Raw genomic sequence first — 26,235 nt, 5'->3', positions numbered from 1 at the left:
GAATTAGAGGGCAATACTGAAAATGTAGAACAGTGTTTCATAAAATTCCATCAGAATCACGGGGGAGTGTGTTTTAAGTACGGAAGAACCCCTCATGGTGCTTGTTAAAGTCCTGCCTTGACCGCTGCGCCTTTAATTTAGTAAATCTGGACGAATCCGCGTGCATGAGTCATTCCAGGTGATCCCACTTCGAGCCAGTGGCTGCAGCGCTCCTCTTTCCTGTGTGCGCCAATGACATTGGCATCTTGTTCAAATGCAGACCGAAGGTTAGCAGGTCAGGGGTAGTGCCCGAGACTCTGCATTTCTCACCTGCTCCCAGGGGATGCTTTAGAAACTACCTTTGCAACTCAGGCGACCAAGGGTGCCTTTGCATTTCCTTCTATACCAAACTCACCACCTTTTCACTTTGGACCGGATATACCTTTGGGCTCGGCTTTAACCGCCTTTAAACCTTATTTGAGACAATTTCAAAATACTTGCTCACCTTGTCCTTTTTCTTTCTTTTGTTCCTCCCCCCCCCACACCCCCACCCCAATGACTACAGATGTGCCCCAGTTACGTCTTGAAGTGCCGTCAGCTGTAACAGACATTCCAGATCCCAAGAGCACAGCCAGGCACTCCCGCTGCCCGGAACCGAAGGCCATGGAGCTCTCTGACAGCGACCGCCCCGTCAGCTTCGGCTCCACGTCGTCCTCCGCCTCTTCCAGGGACAGCCATGGCTCCTTCGGCAGCAGAATGACCTTAGTTTCAAACAGCCACTTGGGCTTGTTTCACCAAGATAAGGAAGCCGGGGCCATCAAGCTGGAGCTGATTCCGGCCAGGCCGCTTTCCGGCAGCGAGCTGCAGAGGGACGGCCCCGCCGGGCCGCAGCAGGACGCGGACGCGGGCGGCGACAGGCAGCCCCGGGCCCAGCGCAGAATGGAGCCCAGCGGGGCCACCCAGCCGGGTGCGGGGTCGGCCACCAGCCCCAAGCTCCTCTATGTGGACAGAGTTGTTCAGGAAATTCTGGAGACTGAAAGGACTTACGTGCAAGACTTAAAAAGCATCGTGGAGGTAAGGCGAACGTTTTCGTTCGGTTTTGTGCTTTTAAAGTTTGTCACGCAGGAGAAATAGGCTTGCGAAGTAAAGAGCAAAGCCAGGTATCAGGGGTGCGTTGTCTCCCAAGGCGCGGAAGTAGGGTGAGCGATTAACCAGATCGTAACGTCAGAGGAACCCTAGGGCCACACTCGTTGTGTTAAAAATCCTCCTGGTAATTTGCATTAAGGCACTAGTGATGTGTGAGAACAAGACTGATGGGACCCGCGGATCCCCCGCCAGTACCTTATGGTAACAACTCCTACAGCAAAGAGCTCCAAGTGCATTATGGGTGCCGGAGCATGACTTCAGCTGCCCTGACCTGCAGACGCCGGGTGTATCCTGACTGAGTCCATCAGGCTATCTGCTCCTGAATCACAATTGTCTACTGGCGTCTGGGAGCTGCCCAGACAGGACTGAGCCCCGTGTCCCGCCTCCAGACACTGTGCTTTCCCGGGCCTGGGGTAGGGCCCAGGTGGAGCGATTGTAGAAGGTCCCCAAGAGATTCAGGCGACCTTGGGAGCTGCTGTTCAGTGCTGTTCTCTATTGGTTGGTGTTTGGGGGAAGGTGGCGGAGGGAAGAGAAAAACCGCAGGCTGTATCTTGTCTCAGGCATCTACTTTATGTTCACTCTTCCTGTAAACGTCTTTGCGTAAGTTCTTCAACTCCATGTGGATTGAGCTCAGTTTTCTGGGCCAAACCATGTACTCTGGAAATTCTGTTATTGACTTTGATTTATAGATAGGCCTTTTCTTATTTTATTTTTTTACTGTTTATTTTTGAGAGAGAGGGAGGAGGCAGGAGAGGGGCCAAGAGCGAGACAGAGAATCCGAAGCAGGCTCTGCACCGTCAGTGCAGAACCCAATGTGGGGCTCGAACTCACAAACTATGAGATCATGATCCGAGCCAAAGTCGGACGCTTAGCCAACTGAGCCACCCAGGCGCCCTGATTTATAGATAGGTGTTTAAGGATAAAGTAAAAATTACTAGAGCAGCTCAGATGTTAACTCACTGTCGATTGATGATTAAAAATATTAATATTTCAAAGGCAAATTTATGTTATAAAGCTGTACCCACTTTGCTGCCTGCTAATATACCAAGTTCTTTCCTTGCTAGTGCCCACTTCCTGTTTCAGACTTTTAATATAAAATGTTTCAGAGTATAGTAGAATATTTGCTGATGAGCGCATTCTGCCCCAAATACATGCATTCTTAGGGCTTTAGAAGAAAAGTCTGAGGCATAATTGTGTGTTGAGTTCCATAAATGACAGAACCAGACACAGTCTACTAAAAATAGTAATGACATAATTTCCCGGTAAAAATAGAAAAATCAATTGATGCTCAACCAAAACAATATGTGATACCAAATGTAGACGACACCAGGCCAATTTTCTTTTTAATTTCAGCAATGATGTCATTTGTACTCTAGAAGAAACACCTGTAAAATTGCCAGAACTCTTGCAACCTCTCGGGAAGGTCATGGCTGTTGAAGCTTTCTTTGGTCTGTCCTTTTTCTTTTCTTTCTTGCGAATCTTTCCACCTGGTCCAAATTTACGGACCTAGAAAGAAGCTAGTAGTTACCGAACTGGTATTCCAGGAAAACTGTTGTTTTTTCTGAGACTGGGTGTTAAACCTTAGTGAGAGGAATTAGGTAAGATCTGAACAAGGAGGGACTGATGAAGACAGGATATTTTTTTCTTTTTTTTTCTGCTTTTTTAAAAAAAAATTTAATGTTTGTTTATTTTTGAGAGAGAACGTAAGAGCAGGGGAGGGGCAGAGAGAGAGGGAGACACAGATCCAAAGCAAGCTCCAGGCTCTGAGCTGTCAGCACAGAGCCCGATGCGGGGATCAAACTCATGAACCACAAGATCATGACCTTAGCCGAAGTTGGATGCTTAACTGACTGAGCCACCCAAGCGCCCCTAGAAAATTTTTTTCTAAGGAAGTTTCAGTGAAAGTTCTATTTCGAGCCTACAGATATTCTTGTCTTTTATTTATTTTTTTCGTCAGTGAATTAACCATGTTTTACACTGGGCTTTTGGTGGATTTTTTTCTGTAAAGATCCAGATAGTAAATATTAGGGCCCTAAGGTCTCACAACTGCTGTAGCTCAAAGGTACCACAGCCACTATGTCAATGAATGGGTGTGGATTTTCCAGAAAAACTTTAGGGCCAGGCCTGACCCAGGGGTCATCGTTTGCCAACCCCTATTTGAGGCTCTGAACTTGTGCCTGTGTTTCATTAACTCTAAAATGAGACGAATAGATAGTACCCGCCACACAGCAGTAGTAGAAGAATGAGAAAATGCACGAAGAGCTTGTACAAGAAGATGTGGCATGTGGGAAGCGGTCAGTCAAAAGGGGACTGGCATCCTCACCAGCCTCCTCCAAGCTCGCTGGGTGAGAGTGGTCGCCATTTACTGTACTATGTTTTACCTAAAGACTTTGGCAAAAATAAACAGATTAGTCTGTTTGCTACAGCAGAAAAAAAAAAAAAAACCTTTAAGCAGCGATTACAGCATTAGTGTTTCAAATGCAATTGGATTATTTCCAGTGAATCCACCGAAAATCTGAGGTGACCCATGATCAGGGAAGGGGAAAGGTGCAGAAGGAGGGCGGAAGGAAGGGCATTTGGGGAAGAAAAGTCCCAGACATCGTGGGAGGCATCCAAGCAGGAAGAAGTAAATGATGCTTTGTTCCAGAATTCACCAGAGTGCTTTCACTTCTGTGCCCTTTCCACCCAGAAACAGCCAGACCCTCTTAGATGAGGTCTTCTTATCACAGCCCGCTCTTCACATACCTCTGCTAGGTGACTCCCTCTGTTTCTCGAGATCAGTGTTCATAGCATGGTTTGACGGAATGGTTAAACTCATTTTATCCTGTTCTTTCCTTGATGAAGAATAACCAATTATTTTTCCACGAACCGCAACTCTGCCTAATAAAGATGGTGAAAATCGGTTCTTTCAAAATATAAAGTGTCCATCTGTTTTCCTTGATCTGTCTTACTGTTACAGTTCTGTGGCTGACTTCTCTAATATCCTCCATTTATCACACGCAGAATTTTAAAATGGGAAAAGGATGGGGCGCCTGGGTGGCTCAGTCGGTTAAACATCCAACTTCCGCTCAGGTCATGATCTCGAAGTTTGTGGGTTCGAGCCCCGCATCAGGCTCTGTGCTGACACCTCAGAGCCTGGAGCCTGTTTCAGATTCTGTCTCCCTCTCTCTCTCTCTGCCCCTCCCCCACTCATGCTCTGTCTCTCTCTGTCTCAAAAATAAATAAACTGTAATAAAATGGGAAAAGGGCTACTCATTAACCACCTGCAAGTTCTCACCACACTTAAAGGGCAGAGCTTGTGATTTGGCTCCTTCTAAGCAAGAATTATTTCTAGGGGGAAAAAATCCTAAACACTTAATAGAGATACTGGTCCCTCACTTTTCAACCAGGCAGGAGCACCTTTCTGACTTTCTGGACATTGCTTTACCGATTCCCATCTAACTCTTGGGCTTCGACAGCCATCCCCAGTGGCTTCGTCATTTCCCCCTGTAAGCAGCACATTTTCTCTGTATCCCACATTCATACATCATCCCCACAGGTCAGGCTTTGATTTGTTTTAGGATTTTTATAAACGGAAACATTTTTGTAAAAGATCACTGATATCTACATAGATTTCGGAGACGTTAACACAGGGACGCCTGGCTGGCTCAGTTGGTGGAGCACACAGTTCTTGATCATGGAGTTGTGAGTTCGCACCCCACGTTGGGTGTAGAGGTTGCTTACAAATATAATCTTGGGGCGCTTATTATCAGTTAAGTGTCTGACTTCAACCTAGGTCATGATCTCGCAGTTCATGAGTTTGAGTTCTGCGTTGGCCTCTGCGCTGACAGCTCAGAGCCTGGAGCCTGTTTCAGATTCTGTGTCTCCCTCTCTCTCTCTCTGCCCCTCCCCCACTCAGACTCTGTTTCTTTCTCTCTCTCTCAAGAATAAACATTTAAAATAAAATAAAAAGAGAGAGAGACATTAACGCAATGTACTTTGATCTGTTCATCCTGGTCCCCAACATCCTCAGAGTAGCTTCTTTTGGGAGAAGAGATCTTTCCAACCTTATTTAGGCAAAAGAAATTCCCAGACGTTGGTTACATATTGCAAAGATTATATGCCTTTCTTTCCCATATGTAGAGAGATTGTATTAATCCCAAATATATAGGTACTTTTCCTTTCCCGTGCCAGTTAGAAATCCGTTTCTGAATTCCTAGTTGCTTCCTGAAATGTTTAAAAATGTTATTGTTCTTATTCCCATTGCTCTTCGTTTCTCGGACTCCTGCCCAGATCCTTTGTTCTGAGTCCCCTGCCCCGCCCTCCCCCACCATCGCTACTCCATCCTCTGCTTCTTTGCCCCACATGCTAGTCATCTAATTTTGTACACTTGACATTGGAGAGAGAGAAAAAGAGGGAAAGAAAGAGAAGTGAGATCTTGACTCGAAGAAACAGTGGACCTGTTCTTTCCGTTTCTGTATATGGCTCCTAATAGCATTCACAGGTAAAATGAGGGAGTAAGAAAGCAAGTTTTAAAAGTTAAAAGTAAAATAGCCTATGATACGATTTGTGGAAGATAGAAATCCGTAGTTGGAAAATAGATAATAAGGGTCTCTCTCTTTCATGTCTAATGGAAGCTTACAATGACTGGGAAGGAACTTTCATAGGTAGGGAGTTTCTTTAATCTTCCTAAATGATCTATAAAAAAGCCTTTGAAAGCCTCATAAGATTTGTGCCCAGATACAGTTTATGGCCCGTTTTAACCTTTAAGGAAAATTTTTAAATAGTTCGTGTTATATAATGCTCTCTTCAATTAGAAGTTAACTCCCTATTTCCAAATGTCACCTTTAAACTATAAGAGATGCTACATAATATCATCTTTGGGGACATTGAGGACCTAGGTATTTCGTGGAAAAAATGAGTAAAATATTGAGTGTAACGCCAGTTTGGTTTTTTCTATCATATTCTAGAGAGCTAATTTTTTTCTCAAGCACCTGTGTCCACTGTGTTAAACAGCTAAGAAGTGAGAATCACACCCTGAATGTTGAAGACCTAAAGAGCCTAAGCATCTGAGAGCATTCGGCATGGTTCAAAAGCTGTAGCTGGACAGGGATTAGAATGCTGATCTCCCACCTCCTGGCTCTTGTGTTTATCGGTCTACAGGGACTCTTTGTTCAGTATGTGACAGTGTAGACAGACGCAGGGTAGGTGGAGGAGAGAAGGATGCTTTTCACGTGCTTGGTGACGTGAAACGCACCGAAAGATGTTCTGCCCATTACTGTAGCTTGGGAAAGAGATTTATTTAGTATTGGAGGCGCCACTTTATTTGGAAGGGAAAACCTTCTTACACTTAGGAAGCAAGACTTCTCTCAAATCTGTGTGTGTGTGTGTGTGTGTGTGTGTGTGTGTGTGTGTGTGAGAGAGAGAGAGAGAGAGAGAGAGAGAGAGAAGGAAAGAAAGAATGAAAGAGGGAGGGAAGAAGGAAGGAAGGAAAGAAAGAAGGGAAGAAACCGTTGACCAGGCCTGGGGAGACTGTAACGCCTGTCCACCACGTGCTCTGTCTAGAGACTTAGCTTAGAGACTTCGACTCGGGTAGAATGGAGTCTGCGTTAGCTTTGGTCCAGGGTCACCGTGTCCTCTGAGACAACACTGTCCATTTAGCTGTGGTTTCTGATGAAGTCAAGCTTCCTGTGGATCCTGTTGGAGAAACCAGACTGTTCGGTGTGGGAAAGGGGCGGTTCGTGGCTCTGCCACTCTCTTCAGCCATGAAAACAGGATTCTGGACAGGCATTCCCTGGGCCAGCCATGCCTGCTTAGGACAAGGGAGAAGAGGAGAAAGGTTTGGAGCCAAGAGAGAAGGCTCTTGAGAAGTGGCGAATTGTCGTGGCCTTTATTACCTTTTTATTTGCAGATGTCCTCACTGAGTACTTTCCCTCCAGTTTAAATAACATTTATTATGCTGACAGTTTTTATGAGGTCGTGCAAAGTTTTTTCAGTACTGGGGGAAATCCGAGTTCAAGGCTGGAGTGCAGGACTTGGCAGGAATTGTTTTTGATGAAGGCTTGTTACGTGGGTGGATTTCATCAAGAACTTCCACTGTGGGATTTGGCACAATTTAATGTACTTTTTCTTTTACGTGGCATCGGAGTACTTTTATTTGAATGTCTCTATTTGTTTTTCCCTCCAAGGGCTTTTATCATAATGGGTGAATGAGATCTTTCTTAAACTCATTTAAGATCTATGATAATTTAGAAGCAAACCTGTTAAATAGTTTTCTGCTTGTGTAGAAGCTTTCCTGAAATAGCCCATATCTGAGCAGTGTACATAATCCTCCCAAATCTCACTTGGACTCCTCACTTCCATATCATTTTATGATTGTTGCTGTGTTGCTCTTGTTGACCTGTCCCCTTCTTTGCTACCCGATCTCCTCCTCTCTTGCCCCTTCAACAATGACACCAGCTTAGAAGGTGGGAACACAGTGATTTTATTTCCGCTGCTTTTTTTTTTAATCGAAGCATAATTGACCTACAGTGTTCTGTTAGATTCACGTGCACAACATAGTGACTTGGCATTTGTATACCTTGTGACCCCATCCCCACAGTAAGGGCATTTACCATCTGGCAGCACACCAAGTTAATGCAATATTATGGACTGGATTCCCTGTACTGTCCATTACATCCTCGTCAACTTATTTATTTCGTAACTGGGAGCGTGTACCTCTTAATCCCCTTCGCCCATTTCGCACCCCACCCTGAACCCCGTTGGTTCTCTGGGCCTGTGAGTCCTGGTTTGACTTGGTTTTGTTTTGTGTTTTAGATTCCACTTCTAAACGTGAAATCGTGTGGTACTTGTCTTTCTCCGACTGACTGCTTTCACTTAGTATAATACCCTCAAGGTCCGCAAATGGCAAGATCTCATTCTTTTTTCTGGCTGAGTAGTATATCATTGTGTGTGTGTGTGTGTGTGTGTATACCACTTCCTCTTTATCCATTCACTTATCAATGGTGGTTCAGTTGTTTCCATATCTAGGCTATTGTAAACAATGCTGCAATGAACATGGTGCGGATGTCTTCTTAAATTCATGTTTTCATGGGGCGCCTGGGTGGCTTAGTCGGTTAAGCATCCGACTTTCGCTTAGGTCACGATCTCGCGNTCTCTCTCTCTCTCCTAGAAATAAATAGAAAAAAAAATTCATGTTTTCATTTTCTTTGGATAGACACACAGAAGTGGAATTGCTGGATCATAGGGTAGTTCTAGTTTTAATTTTTTGAGGAAACTCTGTACTGTTTTCCACAGTGGCTGCACCAATTTGCATTTCCGTCATGTATGATGGTTCCCTTGTATCCACATCCTTGCCAACACTTGTTATTTCTTGTCTTTTTTATACTAGCCATCTGACAGGTATGAGATGCTCTCTCATTGAGGTTTGGATTCGCATTTCCCTGATGATTAGTGATGTTGAGCATCTTTTCATGTGCCTGTTGGCCCTCTGTTTGTCTTCTTGGAAAAATATCTATTCAGATCCTCTGCCCATTTTTTTTTTTAATCAGATTGTTTGGCTTTGTGTTATTGAGTTGTAGGAATTCCTTATATATTTAGGTATTAACCCCTTATTAGATATGTCATTTGCAACTATTTGTCCCATTCAGTACATTGCCTTTTCACTTTGCTAATGGTTTCTTTTCCTTTCCAGAAGCTTTTAGTCTGATCTAGTTCCATTTGGTTTTAGTTTTTGTTTTATTTTATTTTTTTGCTTTGGTTGCCCTTATCTGAAGGGACAGATCCAAAAAAACATGACTAAGACTAATGTCAAGGAGCTTATCACTTATGTTTTCTTCTAAGTCTTATAGTCAGGTCTTTAATCCATTTTGAGCTAATTGTTATATACAGTGTAAGAAGGTGGTCTAGTTTCTTTCTTTTGCATGTGGTTATCTGTTCCCAAAGTGCCTGTTGGAGAGGTGTCTTTTCCCCTACCATATATTCTTGCTTCCTTTTTTGTAAGTGAATTAACCACATATATGTAGGTTTTATTTCTGGGCTCTGTATTCTGCTCCGTGGAACTGTGCCTGTTTTGATTACCATACTCTACTGTTTTGATTACAATCACTTTGTAGTATGGTTTGATATCAGGCCTTGTGATACCTGTGGCTTGTTTTTTTCCTTCTCAAGATTGGTTTGGCTATTTGGGCTCCTTTGTGGTTTCATACACATTTTAGAATTATTTGTTCTATGAAAAATGCCACTGGAATTTTGATCGGGATTGCAGTGACTCTCTAGATTGCTTTAGGTAATATGGACAGTTTAACAATACTAATTCTTCCAATTCATGGGCAAGGAATATCCTTCCATTTATTTGTGTCTTCTTCAATTTCAGTGCAGTGATTTTGAATTTTTTGTAATGTTTTAATTTATTTTTGAGAGAGAGAGAGAGACAGCATGAGCAGGGGAGGGTCACAGAGAGAGGGAGCTACAGAATCTGAAGCAGGCTCCAGGCTCTGAGCTAGCTGTCAGCACAGAGCCCGACGCAGGGCTTGAACCCACGGACTGTGAGATCATGACCTGAGCCGAAGTCGGACGCTTAATCGACTGAGCCATCCAGGCGCCGCCACTCAATGCAGTGATTTTGAGCATTCTTCTCTTCCACCCATTGTAATTTAATGTGGGAAGGAGGACAGGGACCTGGGTTTTCGCTTTTTCCCAGTCCTGATGAGTTTGACCATTTTGAATGGGCCATCGATTAGTGATCCATCAGAAGGTGTTAACAGTGAAATGTCCAAGGCGGACAGCATTCGGTAAAAGCAAAGTGAGTAAAAGTTTGCCAAGTTGCTATACAACAGTAGCTGTCGGCTCTCCCCCAGGGCTCATGTGCGCTCAGTGGCTGCTGCTCATTCTTCTCTTTATGGTTAGATCTTGAGTCAACACTTAGGAACATTATTGAAAATGTCTATTGATCAGAGTCACTTGGGAGCATGGCAGACCGTGACATCACCCATGTGACACCTTCAGCTGTATGACCTCACTGGTTCCCAACAGCTGTAAACATACTATGTATCTAACACTTGTAAATTTGGGGGGGTGGGGGGAGAGAGAGAGAGGGCACAAGTGAGCAAGGGGCAGAGAGAGAGAGAGAGAGGTGGGGCTCGTGTTTTACCCAAAGCAGGACTTGTGTTCACCCCGTATGGGACTCGAACTCAAGAACCGTGAGATCATGACCTGAGCCAAAGTGAGATACTTAGCGACTGAGGTACCCAGGCGCCCTAACACTTGTAAATTTTCCAAATATGTGCCGTGATAACAACAACAAAAACACTAAAAACTAAGCATTAACAGCAGGTAATATTTAAGGACTTACCATATGTCAGGCACTGGCTTAAGCCCTATCCTCACTCATAACCCCATCGTGTGGATATTCGTATAATTTCCGTGTTTTAGCACAAGAATATTGAATGGAGAAAGGGTAAAGTGGGTTATATGCGGCCACATAGACAGCGGTAGAGCTGGAACTAAAACCCAGTTTCACTCCAGAGTCCAGTCCTCTTACTACTATAACGTGACATAGGACACACGTATTCTTAAAAATCCCTCACTGTGCAAAATCACATGGTGGGGGGGTGGGTAGGACTTCTAGGAAAAATGAGTTTTGAGCGCAACACTCGAAAACCTCATCAGTGATACATAAAAAAAAAATAGGAATCTGAGAAAAATAGAGACACGGTTTTAGACTTGTTAAATGGTTAAGAAATACATGCCTACTTAGTAAACCTGACCTTGAAGTTGCTCCTGGAAGCCACCTGGTTGCCACACCTGCCACCCTCTATAGGAGAGAAAGAGAACAAGGGAGCAGGAGAGAAAGAGTGAGAAAAAAGAACAATAAAGAAGAAAAAGAACCGAGAACGGAGAGGGAAAATACAAGATAAGCTAAGAGGAAAATTAAAGAGAGAGGAAACCATCTACAGGGTTGCAGTTTAGGGGTTATTTTGAATTTTTAAAAAATGTTTATTTATTTTTGAGACAGAGAAAGAGAGCGAGCACGAGTCAGGGAGGGGCAGAGAGAGAGAGAGGGAGACACAGAATCCAAAGCAGGCTCCAGGCTTTGAGCTGTCAGCACAGAGCCCAATGTGGGGCTCGAACTCACAAACCATGAGATCATGACCTGAGCCGGAGTCGGACTCAACCCACTGAGCCTTCCAGGCACCCCAAGGAGTTATTTTGAAGAAAGGTCACCCGACTTGGGTGAGTGTAGTGCACACCACGCGCGCAGATGCACTGAGCTTGCTGTAGGCATTCGAGGTGAGTGCACGTGTTTTTGTGTCCTGTGCTGCTCTCCAGAACTGGGGCCGTTTTCTGCATCCACCTAGTGTTTCTCAGGGATGAAATCCTGCATAAGCAAAGGCAAAGTTAGGATATTTGAATTAGGTTCAAATTGTTCCTTAGTAAATTAATCACGTGGAAACAAATTCATGTTTAAGACAAATTTATAGCAGAACTGACAGTACTTAATTCTTTGAATTATTATGTCCTATACAAGTAAGTCTCCACACCCCACCCCTTAGCTCCGAGTAAGAACAGTATTTCTGTTGTCAAAATACATGGTCTTCCATTTATCTTAAATGAGACTAATAAAAACTATGACAAATATCCTTAAGGCTCTTTTCATTTCCACCTTCCAAGAAAAAATGGTCTGAAAGAATTTGGAGTTCTCTGAGCGGTTTGAGAGTTCATTCATATTTCTGGAAACTAAAAGAGATTTTTTTTTCACCCTAATCTCAAACCAACAAATGTGATTACTTATAACCACAAAGAGTTGGAGGAACTTTTTCTTTTATTAAAAGAATTTGCACAGTTAGGTCAAATGTTCTCTTTTGTTTTTTAATTTATTTTTGAGAGCAAGAGAGACAGAGCATGAAAGGGGGAGGGGCAGAGAGAGGAGACACAGAATCCGAAGCAGGCTCCAGGCTCTGCACTGTCAGCACAGAGCCTGATGCGGGGCTCGAATTCACAGACCGTGGGATCATGACGTGAGCCGAAGTCAGATGCTTAACCAACTCAGCCACCCAGGTGCCCCTAGTCAAGTGTTCTCGCACCAACTATAGCCGTTGCTGTCGATGAAACTCTGAGGACACGCAGGAGATTTAAAGAGTAAATGTTAGTGTGTTTCTGATGTTAAAATTAGATGATGTTGTCACCCACACTTGAAGATACAGTTAACATAATAAATGAAAGCACAGCCTTACGGTGTAATTGGGGAGAGGAGAAGAAAATAGAAATTGTCCTTTCCGCAGCCGTAACTGAGTGCAGTCATTTCTTCCGCATGATCAAGCACTTCCAGAAATACCTGCAATGGAAAGGTCCCTTCCCATCCTATTAGGCTTTTCATTTAAGGCAACATTTTGATTTTTAATGAAAAGGCATTTCAAAAACTTGAGTTAACTCAAGTGATCGAGTAGCTATTATTGCTGGTCTGCTGAAGAGCTGCTCATATATTTCAAAGACCGCCTGTGGGCAAAATTCTATTGAAGATTTGCTAAAACAGGTCCTGTTCAGTTGGGTTGGAATCATGCTGCCTTTTGGATGTGTGCCATCTTGAATATTCAATTATAGTGAGTGGGTAGAAAATTATAGAATTCAGGAAATTATGTTCTCAACAAACCAGCCTTCACTTGGGAGAAATTTACCACGGTCAGAAATGTCTTCCCAATGAGGACTGATGGATGTGGNGGCTTGCACCTTGTGAAACTAATCGCGTAGAAGAATCTACCTGGATCGTGGGATAAACCTAAAGACTAGTGCAGCCCTGCTCTTAAACACGTAGAAAAGGAAGAGGTAGCTTGGTCTAATGCACAACTTGTCAGCCTACATAACTTAGTAGCTCACCGTTTTTCAGTCATTCATGTTTCTAATTTCTGCTTTGTCCACCAAGACTATTTTGCCACATAAGGAGTATAGCATTCTTCTGCACAGGAGCCCTCATGGAATTTTTTTTAAGTTAAATCATTTATTCTGAGAGAGAGAGAGAGAGAGAGAGCCCATGCCTGACAGGAGGGGGAGAGAGGGGGAGAGAGAGAGAGAGAGAGAGAGAGAGAGAGACAGACCGAGACCAAGCAGGGGAGAGGCAGAGAGAGAGGGAGAGAATCTCGAGCAGGCTGTGCATGTCTGCACTATCAGTGCAGAGCCTGACGTGGGGCTCGATCTCACGAACCACAAGATTGTGACCTGAACTGAAATCAAGAGTCAGACACTTACCCGACTCAACCACTCAGGTGCCCCTTGCGTAGAATTTTTTTATCTCTTTTTTGCATTGTGGTAAAATATACCTAAAATTTATCATTTTAACCGTTTTAAGTGTATGCAGTGCAGTGGCATTGAGTACATTTAGATCGTTGTACAGCCATCACCACCATCCATCCTGGAACTTTTTTTTTTTTAATGCTTTATTTATTTTTAGGAGAGAGAGAGAGACAGCGTGAGCAGGGGAGGGTCAGAGAGAGAGGGAGTCACAGACTGAAACAGGCTCCAGGCTCTGAGCTGGCAGTCAGCACAGAGCCTGATGCGGGGCTCGAACCCACGAACCGCGAGATCGTGACCTAAGCGAAAGTCGGATGCTTAACCGACTAAGCCACCCAGGCGCCCCTATCCTGGAACTTTTCTATCAACTGAAACTGTGTACCCCTTAAACAGTAGCTCCCCATTCCCCTGTTCCTCAGCCTCAGGCAACCCCCATTCTATTTTCTATCTCTATGAATTTGATGCTCTAGGTACCCCATAGAAGCGGGACCATACAGTACTGGTCCCTTTGTGACTGTTTATCTCATTTCACATCATATCTTCCAGGTTTATCTTTATTATGTACAGTATGTGTCAGAGTTTTCTTCCTTTTTCCTGTTATATAATATTCCACTGTCTACATAGACATTTTATTTGTCCATCCATCTGCTGGTGGACACTTAAACTGTTTTTCACTTCTGTAGTATTTTTGATTAAGCAAAATCACACCAAATTCCAGAGAAAATTCCAGAGAAAGTAACTCTGTGAGGTCTGATGACAGATTCTGCAAGAGATGAGGTGTGCTGGTAGGTTTCCATTCCCAGCCCTCAGCACTGCCTCTGACACTGGCTAGACCATCTGTAAAAACCTGCTGAATGACGTATCCGGGTCTCCCCCCATCATTTTTATAGCTGAGGAAATGGAGATGTGGAGAGCCAGGTGCCTGCCCCCCCCAGCTGGATGCAAATCCTCGTCGTCCCTACCTTTCATCTGAAGCCCTGACTTATCTTCCGTAACCTGTAGTCTCTTCATCCTAAAATGAAAGCAATACGGTGTCCTTCATAGGACGTTGTGCGGATTATATGAGGGGAGGCCTGTGAGATACTTGGCGCCGTCCAGGGACCACGCAAACACGCGACAGCTGATAGCTGTTCAAACCCAGCCCCTGACACTAAGTATTGGCAGAGCCAAGACTGCATTGGGGTCCGGTCTCCCAGCCATTTCGTTTAGAAACAACTGGAAAAAAAACAAGATTTATCGAGTACCCCTTACATTCCAATTAAGGAGAGTTCTCACACTCACAGATACTTGTCGATTAAGTTTTCTGGAAACCTAACACTTTTATTGCCCGGTTGCCAGTATCTTTGCCAATGGCCGGGAGAAAACTGACTTGGACATGGGTAAGAAGAAGAGCTTGTGTCTTCTATGTCTAGCCACCACATGTTTAGGTGTGACCAGAGGGGTAACACGGAGGGGAGGTGGCAACAGTTAGAGACCCCTCTTTGGCAACTTCTTGGGACAAGTCTAACATAACCTGTGAAATTGCCCTTTCCCTCCAGCACAGATCTAGGTAGGCTTTGGAGGGTCTCCTGCAAGACCAGAGAGTGTATCTGGGCTAGTCCACATGCGATCATAGTCTGGTTGGTTCTCTGGAATCTTTTTTCCCAACTCCCGTTCTTAAGCTGGAGTGGGCTTGGAAGTTTCTGTCCTAATTTGAAAAAAAAAAAAAAAATAAGGTAAAGAAGGTTACTGATTAAATGTATGAATTTACTTAATATTCAAACTTATCTAGAATGTTCAAAAATGACTTTTAGTAAGAAGATCCACTAGAAGGAAACTCCTACTTCAAAAGTAAGAAAAAGTAAAACATAATAAAGATACCTTACGAGGAAGGCGCAATTAAGTGGTCATCAGCTAGATTTATACCAAGGATAGTAAGCCTCATAAACAGGTTCAAAGGGGCTGTTATTTGAGCAATTAAAAGCTATCACCTAAGAAAATCTAGTTAGGAGGAGCAGCTTCAAAATAGGGAATTTTCTAAAGTAGAGGTTGCACTTAGTATCACTTGTAGAGTGGTTACTTTTCTTGTCTGAAGCTACACTCTGGGCCAGTGAAATCCATTTCCCTGTAGATGGCCTCAGTTTTTCTAAAGCTCTCCAGATTCTAAACAGCAATGGGGATGGAGGTCCCCAGTCCTAAAGGGAATTTTCTTCCCTTGTTATAAACCGAAAGTTCCACTTTAAAGACAGCACAAATTACCACTCCCCCTACCCCGTGAAAGATAACAAAATGATAAAAAGCTGAAATCTGAGGACTGAATCCAAATCCTGACTCTGCTGTTTTCCTGTGTGATGTTGGGCAAGTTACTGAACTTTGCTACGTCTCTGGTTTTTTCTCCTGTGAAATGGTAATAATAGGGTTGTTGTGAAAGTAAGGCTCGCCAGGTAAAATGCTTATCAAAATGAGAGACACCTAGGAAGCACTCAAATGAGAGTTATTACATGATTATTAATATAATTGGTATTATTTGGAAAGGCCAATCATTTCTGGTAGATTTTGAAGTGTCCCCAATTGTTGTGTTTGGTAATCTATGTTAGGAGGTTATTGCAGAAAATTATTCTAACTGCAGCCTAAAAAGGATAGGTCAAAAAAAAAGATAGGTTATACTTGTGATTTTTAGTTTATCTGACATATTTACATGAAGCTGGGATTCATTTCCAATATAAAGGGCTGCAACGGTAGAAGGAAATAATTTTCAGAATTTTGATCTGAGCTAGGTCAAACCGAGATTGTTGTAACATGGCCAGTGTCGGCCTTTGGCCTGGGCCCTGGGCCCATAGCTGTGCGCCCATGGGCGACCCACCAGCCTGACCTCAGCTTCATCCTCTATAAATGACTTGAATTCAAAAAGCTGAAATCTAAAGTTGACTGGAGATCTCATCTCCAGCCTCAGCTCTCAAGAATGTAACCAGGAAATAAGTCAGTCCTTTGAGCAGCCAAAATAGATGATTTTAAACGCCCAACAGAATCTCCTGTGTCTTTACCCCAGGAAAGGCTCCAAACTCGAAGAGCCTATTTACCCTCCATGTTTAAAAAAAGCTTAATTATTTAGCCTCCTCACCCATAGCAAAGGGAGGGGTGGGGTGGATGCGAGGCACTAAGGAGCCAAAGGCAAGAACTCTTTAGGAGACTGACTAATGTGAAGGCCATCTAGAACTCACCTCGGTGACCCTGCTGGATTTTACTTGTGACTTAGAGCTGAGGGCATAACCAAAGTCTTTACTCATGTGCCCGAATAATAAGAAACGATTTCCCTTATGTTTGTTAGAGCATCTAAACTATATCATGTGACGGCTGGCCTTCATGAACAAAGTCCTTTTCTAATTAGAATAATTGACTTTTTAAATGTCTTCTGCTGTTGTAAAATAACCATAGCATGAAATTTACCATTTGAGCCATTTTTAAGTGTACAATTCGGCGGCATTAAGCACATTCATAATGTTGTGCCATCATTACCACAACTCGTTTCTAGAGCTTTTTTTTTTTTTTTTAAATCATTCCAGACAGAAATTCTGTATCCATTCAACAATAGCTCCCCATTTCCCCCTACGTGTGGCCCCTGGCAACCTCCACTCTACTTTCTGGCTATGAATTTAAACCACAGTGGCCCTTCTGTGTCTTGACTCTTTTCCCTTTGCATAATGTTGCCAGGGTTCACTCATGCTGAAGCACGTGTCAGAATTTCATTAATTACAATTAACTTCTAATACTTAGGGAAGATTCTTGTACAATAACTGATCCACTAACAACAGTGAGATGACACTTCCTGAAACGTGCGTGTCATCCTTACTCTGCAAGGGGAGGTATGAAGCACATAATAAAGACGTGATGAGGAAATGTAAGCATCTGTGCAACCCAAAGCAAAATGGAACGCTTGTTCCAAATATTAAGATTCTCGTTTTGTTAAACGAATGGAAAAGGATCCATAATAATTCTTGTGCTGGACACCTCGTCTTCCCTAACGTAGGCCCCTGAAAGAAAGAGGCTGCAGCCTACATCTGTGGTTTCTCGGATGGCAAACAGCAAAATCAAAATCACATTGAGGCAAATTATTCCTCAATTTTCTCTGCAAGCTGCCTGAAGGATATTGTGCGTGCGTGTGTGTGTGTGTGTGTGTGTGTGTGTGTGTTGGAAAGAGGCAGAACAAGCCATTCCTTTCAACTGCGCTTTAAAATATTTTCTTCTGAAACAAACCTTTTTTCTCTCTTTGGATCCACAAGAAACATTACAAATGTTCCTTCACTTGTCAAATGGGGCTTCAAGTTATGCTGTTAACCTTTCAGAAGCTTTAAGTGGGAGATGAGGCGGGAGGGGTGCCCCAGCCCTGGCCCCGAGCAGCAGCCCTGCAAAGACAGAATTGCTGAAAAGACAAGGCTTTTGTCTAGTTTTCCATAAAGCAGTGGATAAATCACGCATCCCAGGGGTCTGTTTGTAGCCTCGGAAAGGGTGTTCCCCATGCAAATGCAGATAGAGAAGAGGGTGTGAGTTAATCTACTTTTGATGAGGGGAGTGTTTCTTTTCTTGTGCTAAGCGGGGAGTTGGGTGGGTGGGGAGAGAGCTGAAAATGAATTGCATCTTCAAGTGGTTGCGTGGTAAAAATCCCCGTCTGGGGACAAAGAGAGGGGAGGAGGCAGAAGAGGAATGCCGGGTAGGGTTACAATTCAATACGACTGCAGCCTTAGGGAGTTTGAGAGCAGCCTGGCTCCTTAACCCTTGCCTTCCTGGCTTGCCTTCGCCCAGTTAGCAGACACACTTGGTCTCCGGAATTCACTGCCCTCATTCCGCAGACTTTCAGGGCTGGGGACAGTTAAGGGGTAACACCTGCAAATTGTCGACATCAGTTTTGAGGGAGAGCAGGAACTACGAGGGCCTTCTGACATGCCTGTGAAGGACGCACGCCTCTTTTCTCAGGGAATTCTAAGTGCAGATGTCCAGGGGGAACATCTGAGCCTCAAGCGGTAGAAAGGATGGAGCAGGATTCTTGGGAAGAATCTTAGCCTGGGTTTGACAGGAGGAGGGGCCACCTTGCTAGGGAAAATAGAATGTGTAAAGACAGTGAAGCCAGGCGACAGGGAACATTCCCGAAAGCACCAGGACTGAGTGCCTGTGTGTTGGGGGTAAGGGAAAGGAGGGGGAAACAGGAACGTGGGTAAAAGAGGAATCTAGAAAGATAGGCAGGGATGCAGGCCTTGAAGGGCCCCCATCTATGCTGAAGGCTTCGGGAAGCCATTGAGGGGCTTTATCCAGGAAGCGAACATCAAGTGTGAGTTCTAGAAAGATCACACTGGCTTGATTCTCAGAAGTTGGGGAGGTCAGAGCCCCATAGAGGGATTGGTTAAGATGTCCACGCAGTAGGCACGTGGGAGATAACCAAGGCCAAGGCAGGGTTGGGAGAGAGGAGGGATCAGTGTCAAGACAGGTGGGAGAGGCAGGATTTATTGTTTGGGACGGACATAGCAAGTGAGAGGGCCGGGGTTCCGGAAACTTCCGCGTGTCCTGGGGACTTTGTATGCATGTCTCCCCTGTCTTCAGACCCTGTCCCCAAAATGATGGTTAATACAAGCTGCTCGAGTACGTCAGCCTTCCTGCGGGCCTTGGATACCTGTGGCAGAGAAAGGTGGTGGCAGTTTTTATTGTAATTTATCTGTGCAGGTAATTAATTTGCATTGGAACCAAAAGAGGTTCCAATCTAGCTACTTCCCTGCTCTCTTGAGGAGGAAGCGGCCACACAGAAGGCCATACATGAGCCGCTGCTACCCGCCAGTGTGCACTGAGCACCCTGTGCAGGGCTCCTCGGACGGGCCTCGTCCTTTAACCTCCTGAATGAAGACAAGGCCTGGGTCGTTGCATTGCCCCTCCTGCGAGCTGAGGCAGCGGGGTCTCAGCGAGGCCAGAAACCATCCAGGGTACGGGCCCCGGGCTGCCTGCCCTGTGGTTCCCGCGCAGCATCTGGAGCTGAGGCCTTCGAGGAATCCGCCGCCCTTCTGCTCATGTCGTGCCCTGTGCTCATATAAATCTGCCGGGAAAGCAGGTTTGCAGCAGATGGGAACTGCGTCTGCTACAAGGAGCGTGTCGTGTGCTCTGTTCAGCTTGTAAATGTGCTGCTATCGAAATTCATTCTACACACTCTCGACAGTTCACTTATGGCAGTCTCATCCTAGGAGGTCTGTCTCCCTCCCTCCTCCTCAGTTCTCAGTAGCAAGATGGCCATGGCCATGGTCAGTGTGTGTTAGATTTAGGAGAGGAAAATAATTAGTTTCCCCTAAACCACACATTGCACTCCGTGGGCACGAATTGAGACCAGGCCTCCAGGACGACAGAAGGATATCTCTGAATGTGTTCCCCATTTAAGCGGCCCAGCATTCTGGGAAAGTCAGGTTTCTGGAAAATGGAACATCATGGTGGCCCACCTGCACCCCCTTTTGTACCCTCTGCCTCCCTGCACATCTCCAAGCCCGTAGCTTGGAGATGTTTCTGTATCAATAGCTAACTTCTGGTTCAGATTTTACTGCGATGAGGTCAACAACAGTATAGCCAGAGAAGCGATAATATATGTCCTTAGGGCCACTCATTGTGTTTGGTACAATGGACGGAACAGTTAAGCCGATGCGCATCTCCATATTTAGCAGCAGGCTGCCTAATGCCGCCCAAGTATAATCACATTCATCCGCCTTGAAAAACTGCCCATAGAGATCAGTCCTTGTGCAGACTCTTTATTTTACCATATACAGCCTCCCTGCGTTGAGTTGTCAAATAGAACAGCTTGACCTTGAGGGTCATTATGAAACTGGGTGACTCAGTGGTAGATGGGACATGAGTTCTCAGTTGCCATGAGAATTACCTTTATTATAGTTGCTGCCTCAGTAAGAAGGACTAGAAAGTGTTCCAGCTCATTAAGTAAGTCATGTAATTACTCAATTCCTATGAGAATTACCTATATTATAGTTCCTGTCTCAGTCAAAGAGACTAGAAAGTATTCCAACTCATTAAATAAGTCCTATAGTTAATTACTGTCCAATACATGACTACAATGACCTGTGCTTTGTATGTGGCAAAACTGCGTTTCTGGGTTTTTTTCTTAATTTTTTTAATGTTTATATTTGAGAGAGAGAGGGAGGAGCAGGGAGATGGGGGGGACAGAGGATCCAAAGCAGGCTCTGTGCTGACAGCAGAGAATGCGATGCAGGGCTCAAACCCAGGAACTGTGAGATCGTGACATGAGCTGAAGTCGGATGCCGAACCAACTGAGCCACCCAGCACCCCAAATTGTGTATCTGTTTTAATGGGCCCTTATTTGGAATCTTATTTTGTAGTGTCTGGTTCTCTAGAGTTAAGAGTGAAGTATGGGTGGTGATTTGATTTGTGAACAGGAAATGTTTTTGTTGCAGAAATCACATGCATTTTGATGTTGAGTGAAGGCCTTTAAGCCATCAGTGTATTGAAGTGATGTGCAGAGCTCTGTAAAGGAAATCAGAGCCGCGATGATAGAAATACAAGCACACTGTTATGCAAAAGAACATGCTAGAAGTGACTCTCATAAGCTTAGTACTTACATGCTCCCATATGAGGCAGTCAAACACCCCCCACAATCACTGTCCACAATTACAAGGAAAGCTTCCTCTGCAGGTCCCGCACCTTACATATCACATTCCATTTCCGCCCGTCAGCGTCTCCTGTAGCAAAGGCCATGCTGTCAGAGCTGCTATTTCTCTCTCCATTTCAGATTGATCTTCATTTTATAGCAATTTCCAATTCTATATTTTTTTTAATGTCTGTTTATTTTGAGAGAGAGCGAGCACAAGCTGGGGAGAGTAGAGAGAGGGAGAGAAAGAATCCCAAGCAGACTCAGCACTCAGCACAGAGTCTGACGTGGGGCTCAATCTCACAACTGCGAGATCATGACCCCAGCCAAAGTCAAGAGTCGGATGCTTAACCAACAGAACCACCCAGGCGCCCCAACCAATTGCATAGTTTTTAAATGCTCTGCTTTCTAGGCTGTCCATCATGTAAAGTTTGTTTAGTATATTCAAGAGTAGTGTGGTACTAGAAGGTACGGAAGAATTCATTTGTGAGGATTCACGGGACTGTTTTGTAGAGGAGAGTGTTCCTAGGGGGAGAGCTACAGAAGGGTCAGGGCATAAAGAGGAATGAAATGACCTGTGCCTGGCAAGGGAAGCGGGCGCGCTTTGCAGGAGCAGAGAACCGTGCACGAGCTGAGAAGGAAGAAAGAGAACTTGTGAACTAAATGAGACAGGAAGGCGTGAGCCAAGGTTTGAAGTCACCTGCTGGATGGTTGAAAGCCGGCGTGCTTGGAGGCTGAAAAAGCCTGTTTGGGATGTGTGTTGATGAGCACATGAAGGAGGTAGGCTTGACGTATAAATGGACTGATCCTGATACAGATATACAGTATGTGACAATCCCGGAACGTTGTAAGCGCCAGGTCAATGAGAGTTTTTGTCTTTGGGAGGCTCCTACCTCAAACCTAATAAAAACCACATTAAGTCCCCAGAAGAAGTCAGCAGCAAACATCTACTGTTTATAAAGATACCGCATTAAGGATGAAAGCCTTGGAAGCAGTAGGGCCGGGTGTCCCTACCCAGGCTGTAAATCAGCTGATCCTAGTTTGAATGTGACTGAGTCACTCCCTCTCTGTGTGACCTTGGGAAACAATTGAAATTTTCTAAACTTGCAGTAAAATGGGTCTAATAATCGGGCCTGCCTCCTGGGGTTGCTGTGAAGATTAAGTAAGATATTGCATGTAAATCAGTGAGCTCTGTGCCTAGCAATAAACATAAACATAATACTACTAATAATAGTAAATAGCAGTGAGGAGGTGTTAAATTTCAGGTGATCTAATCACATAAATTTATTTTACTGATCTTTTATTTTATTTTCTTTCCCATATACAAAATCCTTTGGGCTTTATTTAATTTTCCTTAATTGCCATGTTTCAAATTACACCAGCAGTACTGTGATTATAATTGAGATGAATCAGTTCTCATTTTCAGGTACTTAAAACTTTGCCAAGACATCACATCCCTTTGCTGTTTTCCTCCTTAAGGATTACAGCCACATCTAATTGTATCTGTCTGCTTCCTTCCCTGGCTTGGGTCCGGAGAACTATATTGCATTCTCAGCATGGTTCTCCATGGTGTGGGGGCGATGTTATATAGACTCAGGGGAAACATCGCTCCCCTTTTTACTCCCCTTTTTCTTCCCTCTTCTCTTTTCCCCCTTCTGCTCCCCTCTCCTCATTCTCCCCCTCTCTCACCCTGTCTCTGCTCCTCCCCACCCACCCCCAACAAAGTTGGCAAAGTTCATCTCGGTGATGATAATACAATGGCAAGAAAATAATGCTGTATATAGTTAACCCAGTGAGGAGGAAGACCTAAAAAGATTGTTGGAGAAAAGTAGGGTGACTGGGGGTCTCCTGCTGGAGGAAGTGTTTGATAAACCTATCTTTCCTATCTCATCAGCACCCACTGGGATGCCGGTGCTGTGCTTTACTCCAGATGGTTCTGGCAAATTCTCTGGTTGCCCATTGTGAAGATTTTCAACATAGTTTACGTTGATGCATGTTCAGTGAGCACTTAGATTATCCTAGAAATGCTTTATTCTTTTTTGGTTGTTAGAAATGATGCTGGGATTGAAGAGTACAGAAAAAAAGCCATGGTGGGTTTCAGATAAGTATGGAAAGCTATCTCAGTGTGAGCACGACTTCTAAATGAGCATGTGTCCGTGTTTCTTATTTTAAGAAGAGCTTTTACATATGAGAATGTTGTCAGTGTAATTTGAAAACTCTAAACACAGTTTTTAAAATAAATATTTAGGGGTGTCTGGGTGGCTCAGTCAGTTAAGCGTCCAACTTCAGCTCAGGTCATAATCTCCCAGTTAGTGGGTTCGAGCCCTACATCGGGCTCTGTGCTGACAGCTCAGAGCCTGGAGCCTCTTTCAGATTCTGTATCTCCCTCTCTCTCTGACCCTCCTCTGTTCATGCTGTCTCTCTCTCTCTCTCTCTCTCTCTCTCTCAGAAATAAATAAAACATTAAAAATAATAATAAATAAATAAATCTTTAACAAATCAAGAGAAAATTAAGTTTCCTGCCGTGTTTTTGTTGCAGAAGGGACTCTTGTAAGAACTTCTCTGTTCTAACTTGGTAAGAGAAGAGATTAATTGTAGTTCTATATTTGCACCAAACTTCTTTTTAATTATTATGACTTTTTAAAATTTATTTGCAGTTATATACATCAAATTCTTCTGGATGTCAATATGAAGTTTAAAAAGGCCACTGATGTCCACAATGGTTATGAGAAGCACAGAAAAAGATGGGCATCCACTTGTTCCAAGAACTTTAATATACTAATGCTAATCCTGTTTTTTCTACTATTCATTTACGAGTAGACTGCCAGTTCATTTGTGTTTTCGGCCTAAAGGGTTTGGAGAAAACCAAATATAGTTGTCTTCAAGCAGAGATCGAGTCCTCTTTCTACTCAGCATTTCTGTGTTTAATAGAATTCCTGTCTGCCTCCACCAAGTTTCTCTTTCTGGAAGACCTGATGGATCCTACCTCTTTCTAGGGCTGGCTGTCCCGGCTCCTCCTGGAGAGGAACCTCCTAGCTCCCCTTCTCCTGGGAGGAGGACGGAGAACAATGGAGGGGACTGAACAGGCTGTATCATTTGTCACAGCTTAGCAGGAAGGCCATTCCTGACATTTTTTACTGATGCCTTCTGTATTGAAAGTATTATACTAGGTAAATGAGGCTGAAAGCTCCCAGTTTTGTTTTGTTTTTTATGATTCTTTTACTCAAAATGTCTCAGAGCCATGAATTCTGACTTTTACATATCACCAATTAAGATCAGCCTCTCCACCATCAGTTAGGAAAACTGAATGAGAACTGATATCATACCCGCAAAAGAAACTGCTTTTAACTTTGCCCCGCCCCCACCCCGTGCGATGCGCGTGCGCACACAGGTACGTCGTCCTGGCTTCCTCTTCCCCCTTTCTCTCCGTCTTCTTTTCCCTCTTGTACTTTCGACTCCCCTTTTTCTTCCCTCTTCCCCCCCTTCTGCTCCCCTCTATTCATCCTCCCCCTCGTCCCCGAGGCCCAGGCTAGGCACGGTCTGTCGCCGCCTTGATGATCTATAGCATTTTCAGCCACTTCTCCGCGGTGTGGGGGCGACGTTTTACAGACTCAGGGAAAACATTGCTCCCACAATACGAGCATTGTCTCCAGCTTGATGAAGTGGCCAGAGACCCCCGGCTCCCGTTTCTTTAGCTGTACCCTCCTCCCCCTGCCCCCCCGCCCCATGGATGTGGACAGAGAAATAAGAGAAAAGAGATTAACTGGAAGATTAACTTCTGATACTTTATCTGCAGGCTTCAGGGGGAGATTTTACTATAAACCCTGATCAGTGGCTTATTTGGAAGAAAGATAAAGGGTCTCTTTCCGTTTGAAAAGGTGTCTGTACTCCCACGGCATTTTGTAAATAACTCTTGCAACACATTGCCATACGATGACTCTTTCACATGTCTTTCTCCTGTACTCTTCCTGTGAGCATCTAGAGCACAGAGATCACATCTTCCTCGTGTCTTGATGTCCCCCCTTGAGACAGAAATGAGCATGTAGGATGTGGCCCCCAAAACTCTTACATTATAATAAAGCTATTGAATGGGATGCAATGCAGCCACTGTAAAGAATGACCAAGAACTATACTGACATATAGGATGTGTGTGTATTTATATACATTGAGTGGAATCAAGCATAGATCTCATTTTTGACAAATGTCATTGCTCAGAAGCGTGCGTAGCACATCACTAACCAGTTACCTTTAGAGAGTGACATCTGGGGAGGGAGAAGGAACTTTTTATTTTATATTCTCTGGCTCATTAGAGTTTTTTCTAGCCAAGAAATGAAACTGGCCCATGTCCATGTGGCCACTCCCTGCTCCGCTCAGATAGACGGTGTCCCCAGCCCAGACCTCCCGGGAAAGAGGCTCATCTTCCTCACCTCCACCTCTAATCTCGGCCCTTGACGTGGCTCTGAAACTCCTCTGGCCAGAAATTCTTTTCTTGTCATTCTAGGCTTCCTCCCTCTACCTTCTCCTTCTCCTCGCCCTCTCCTTCCCTACATCTACCACCAACCTGTTCACTGAGGTGTGAGTGTGTCGTGGGGCGCGTGGGTGCGTGCGTGGGTGGGCAGATCAACCGGTCGATCCTCCCTGGTCCCACATCCCTTCCAGTTACCCCCTCTTCCCGTGGAGCCCAACATCTCAGCATTTACATTCCCGTTGCCCACTTCCAAATCGGGCCACCGCTCTCTCCAGTCCCTGCACTCAGGAATCTGTCGTACTCTCTTGGTTCCCCTGAGACTCTGGAAGAGGTGGGCTTGGCAGGCTCTGTGCTCCAAGGAGGACCCCTCCGAAGCTCCTCGCCGCTGCTCCCACCCGGGGTGCCGTCTCTGTGCCGCCCATGGCCTTGAAGCTCTTAATCTACTTATACCGTTTCCTTTGCAAGGGCTCTTGGGCGTTCCCACGGCCACAGGACACTTCCTGGGTGCCCTGGCCTGCTCACCCTCCCCGAGGCTGCAGTTTGCAGGGAGCTACTCTGAAGCTGCTTTTTTGTGGTTAGGTGCCTGACGTGGCCGTGGCCCCTGAAGCATGGGACACCACCTTGGCCTCTCTGTTCTGTCAGCGCCGCCCAAGCCGGAGCCGCACAGCTGGGTACTTGGGGTCCCAACAGAGCTTTCTGGGCCCACTGCTGCTTCCCCCCTCCCCACCCCCAGATTCATGCCTGGCAAATCCCTCCC

The 26,235-nt window shown here is 44.7% G+C and overlaps 1 protein-coding gene across 1 annotated transcript in view; it reads left to right on the top strand.

Moving 5' to 3' along the window:
* Positions 1–554: 554 nt before the first annotated feature.
* The window catches only part of PLEKHG1 (pleckstrin homology and RhoGEF domain containing G1), a 92,227-nt gene continuing 66,546 nt past the window's right edge, over positions 555–26,235 (top strand). The window contains exon 1 of the mRNA XM_077776068.1: positions 555–1,053. Coding sequence (XP_077632194.1) covers positions 643–1,053 — 411 coding nt within the window. The 5' untranslated portion in view covers positions 555–642. The remainder of the gene's footprint in view (positions 1,054–26,235) is intronic.

This window comes from Crocuta crocuta, unplaced genomic scaffold, assembly GCF_008692635.1.
Source record: "Crocuta crocuta isolate KB4526 unplaced genomic scaffold, BGI_CrCroc_1.0 scaffold25, whole genome shotgun sequence".
NCBI classification, from domain to species: domain Eukaryota; kingdom Metazoa; phylum Chordata; class Mammalia; order Carnivora; family Hyaenidae; genus Crocuta; species Crocuta crocuta.
The sequence above is the reverse complement of the archived record's forward strand: the minus strand, read 5'-3'. Positions and strand labels throughout refer to the sequence as shown.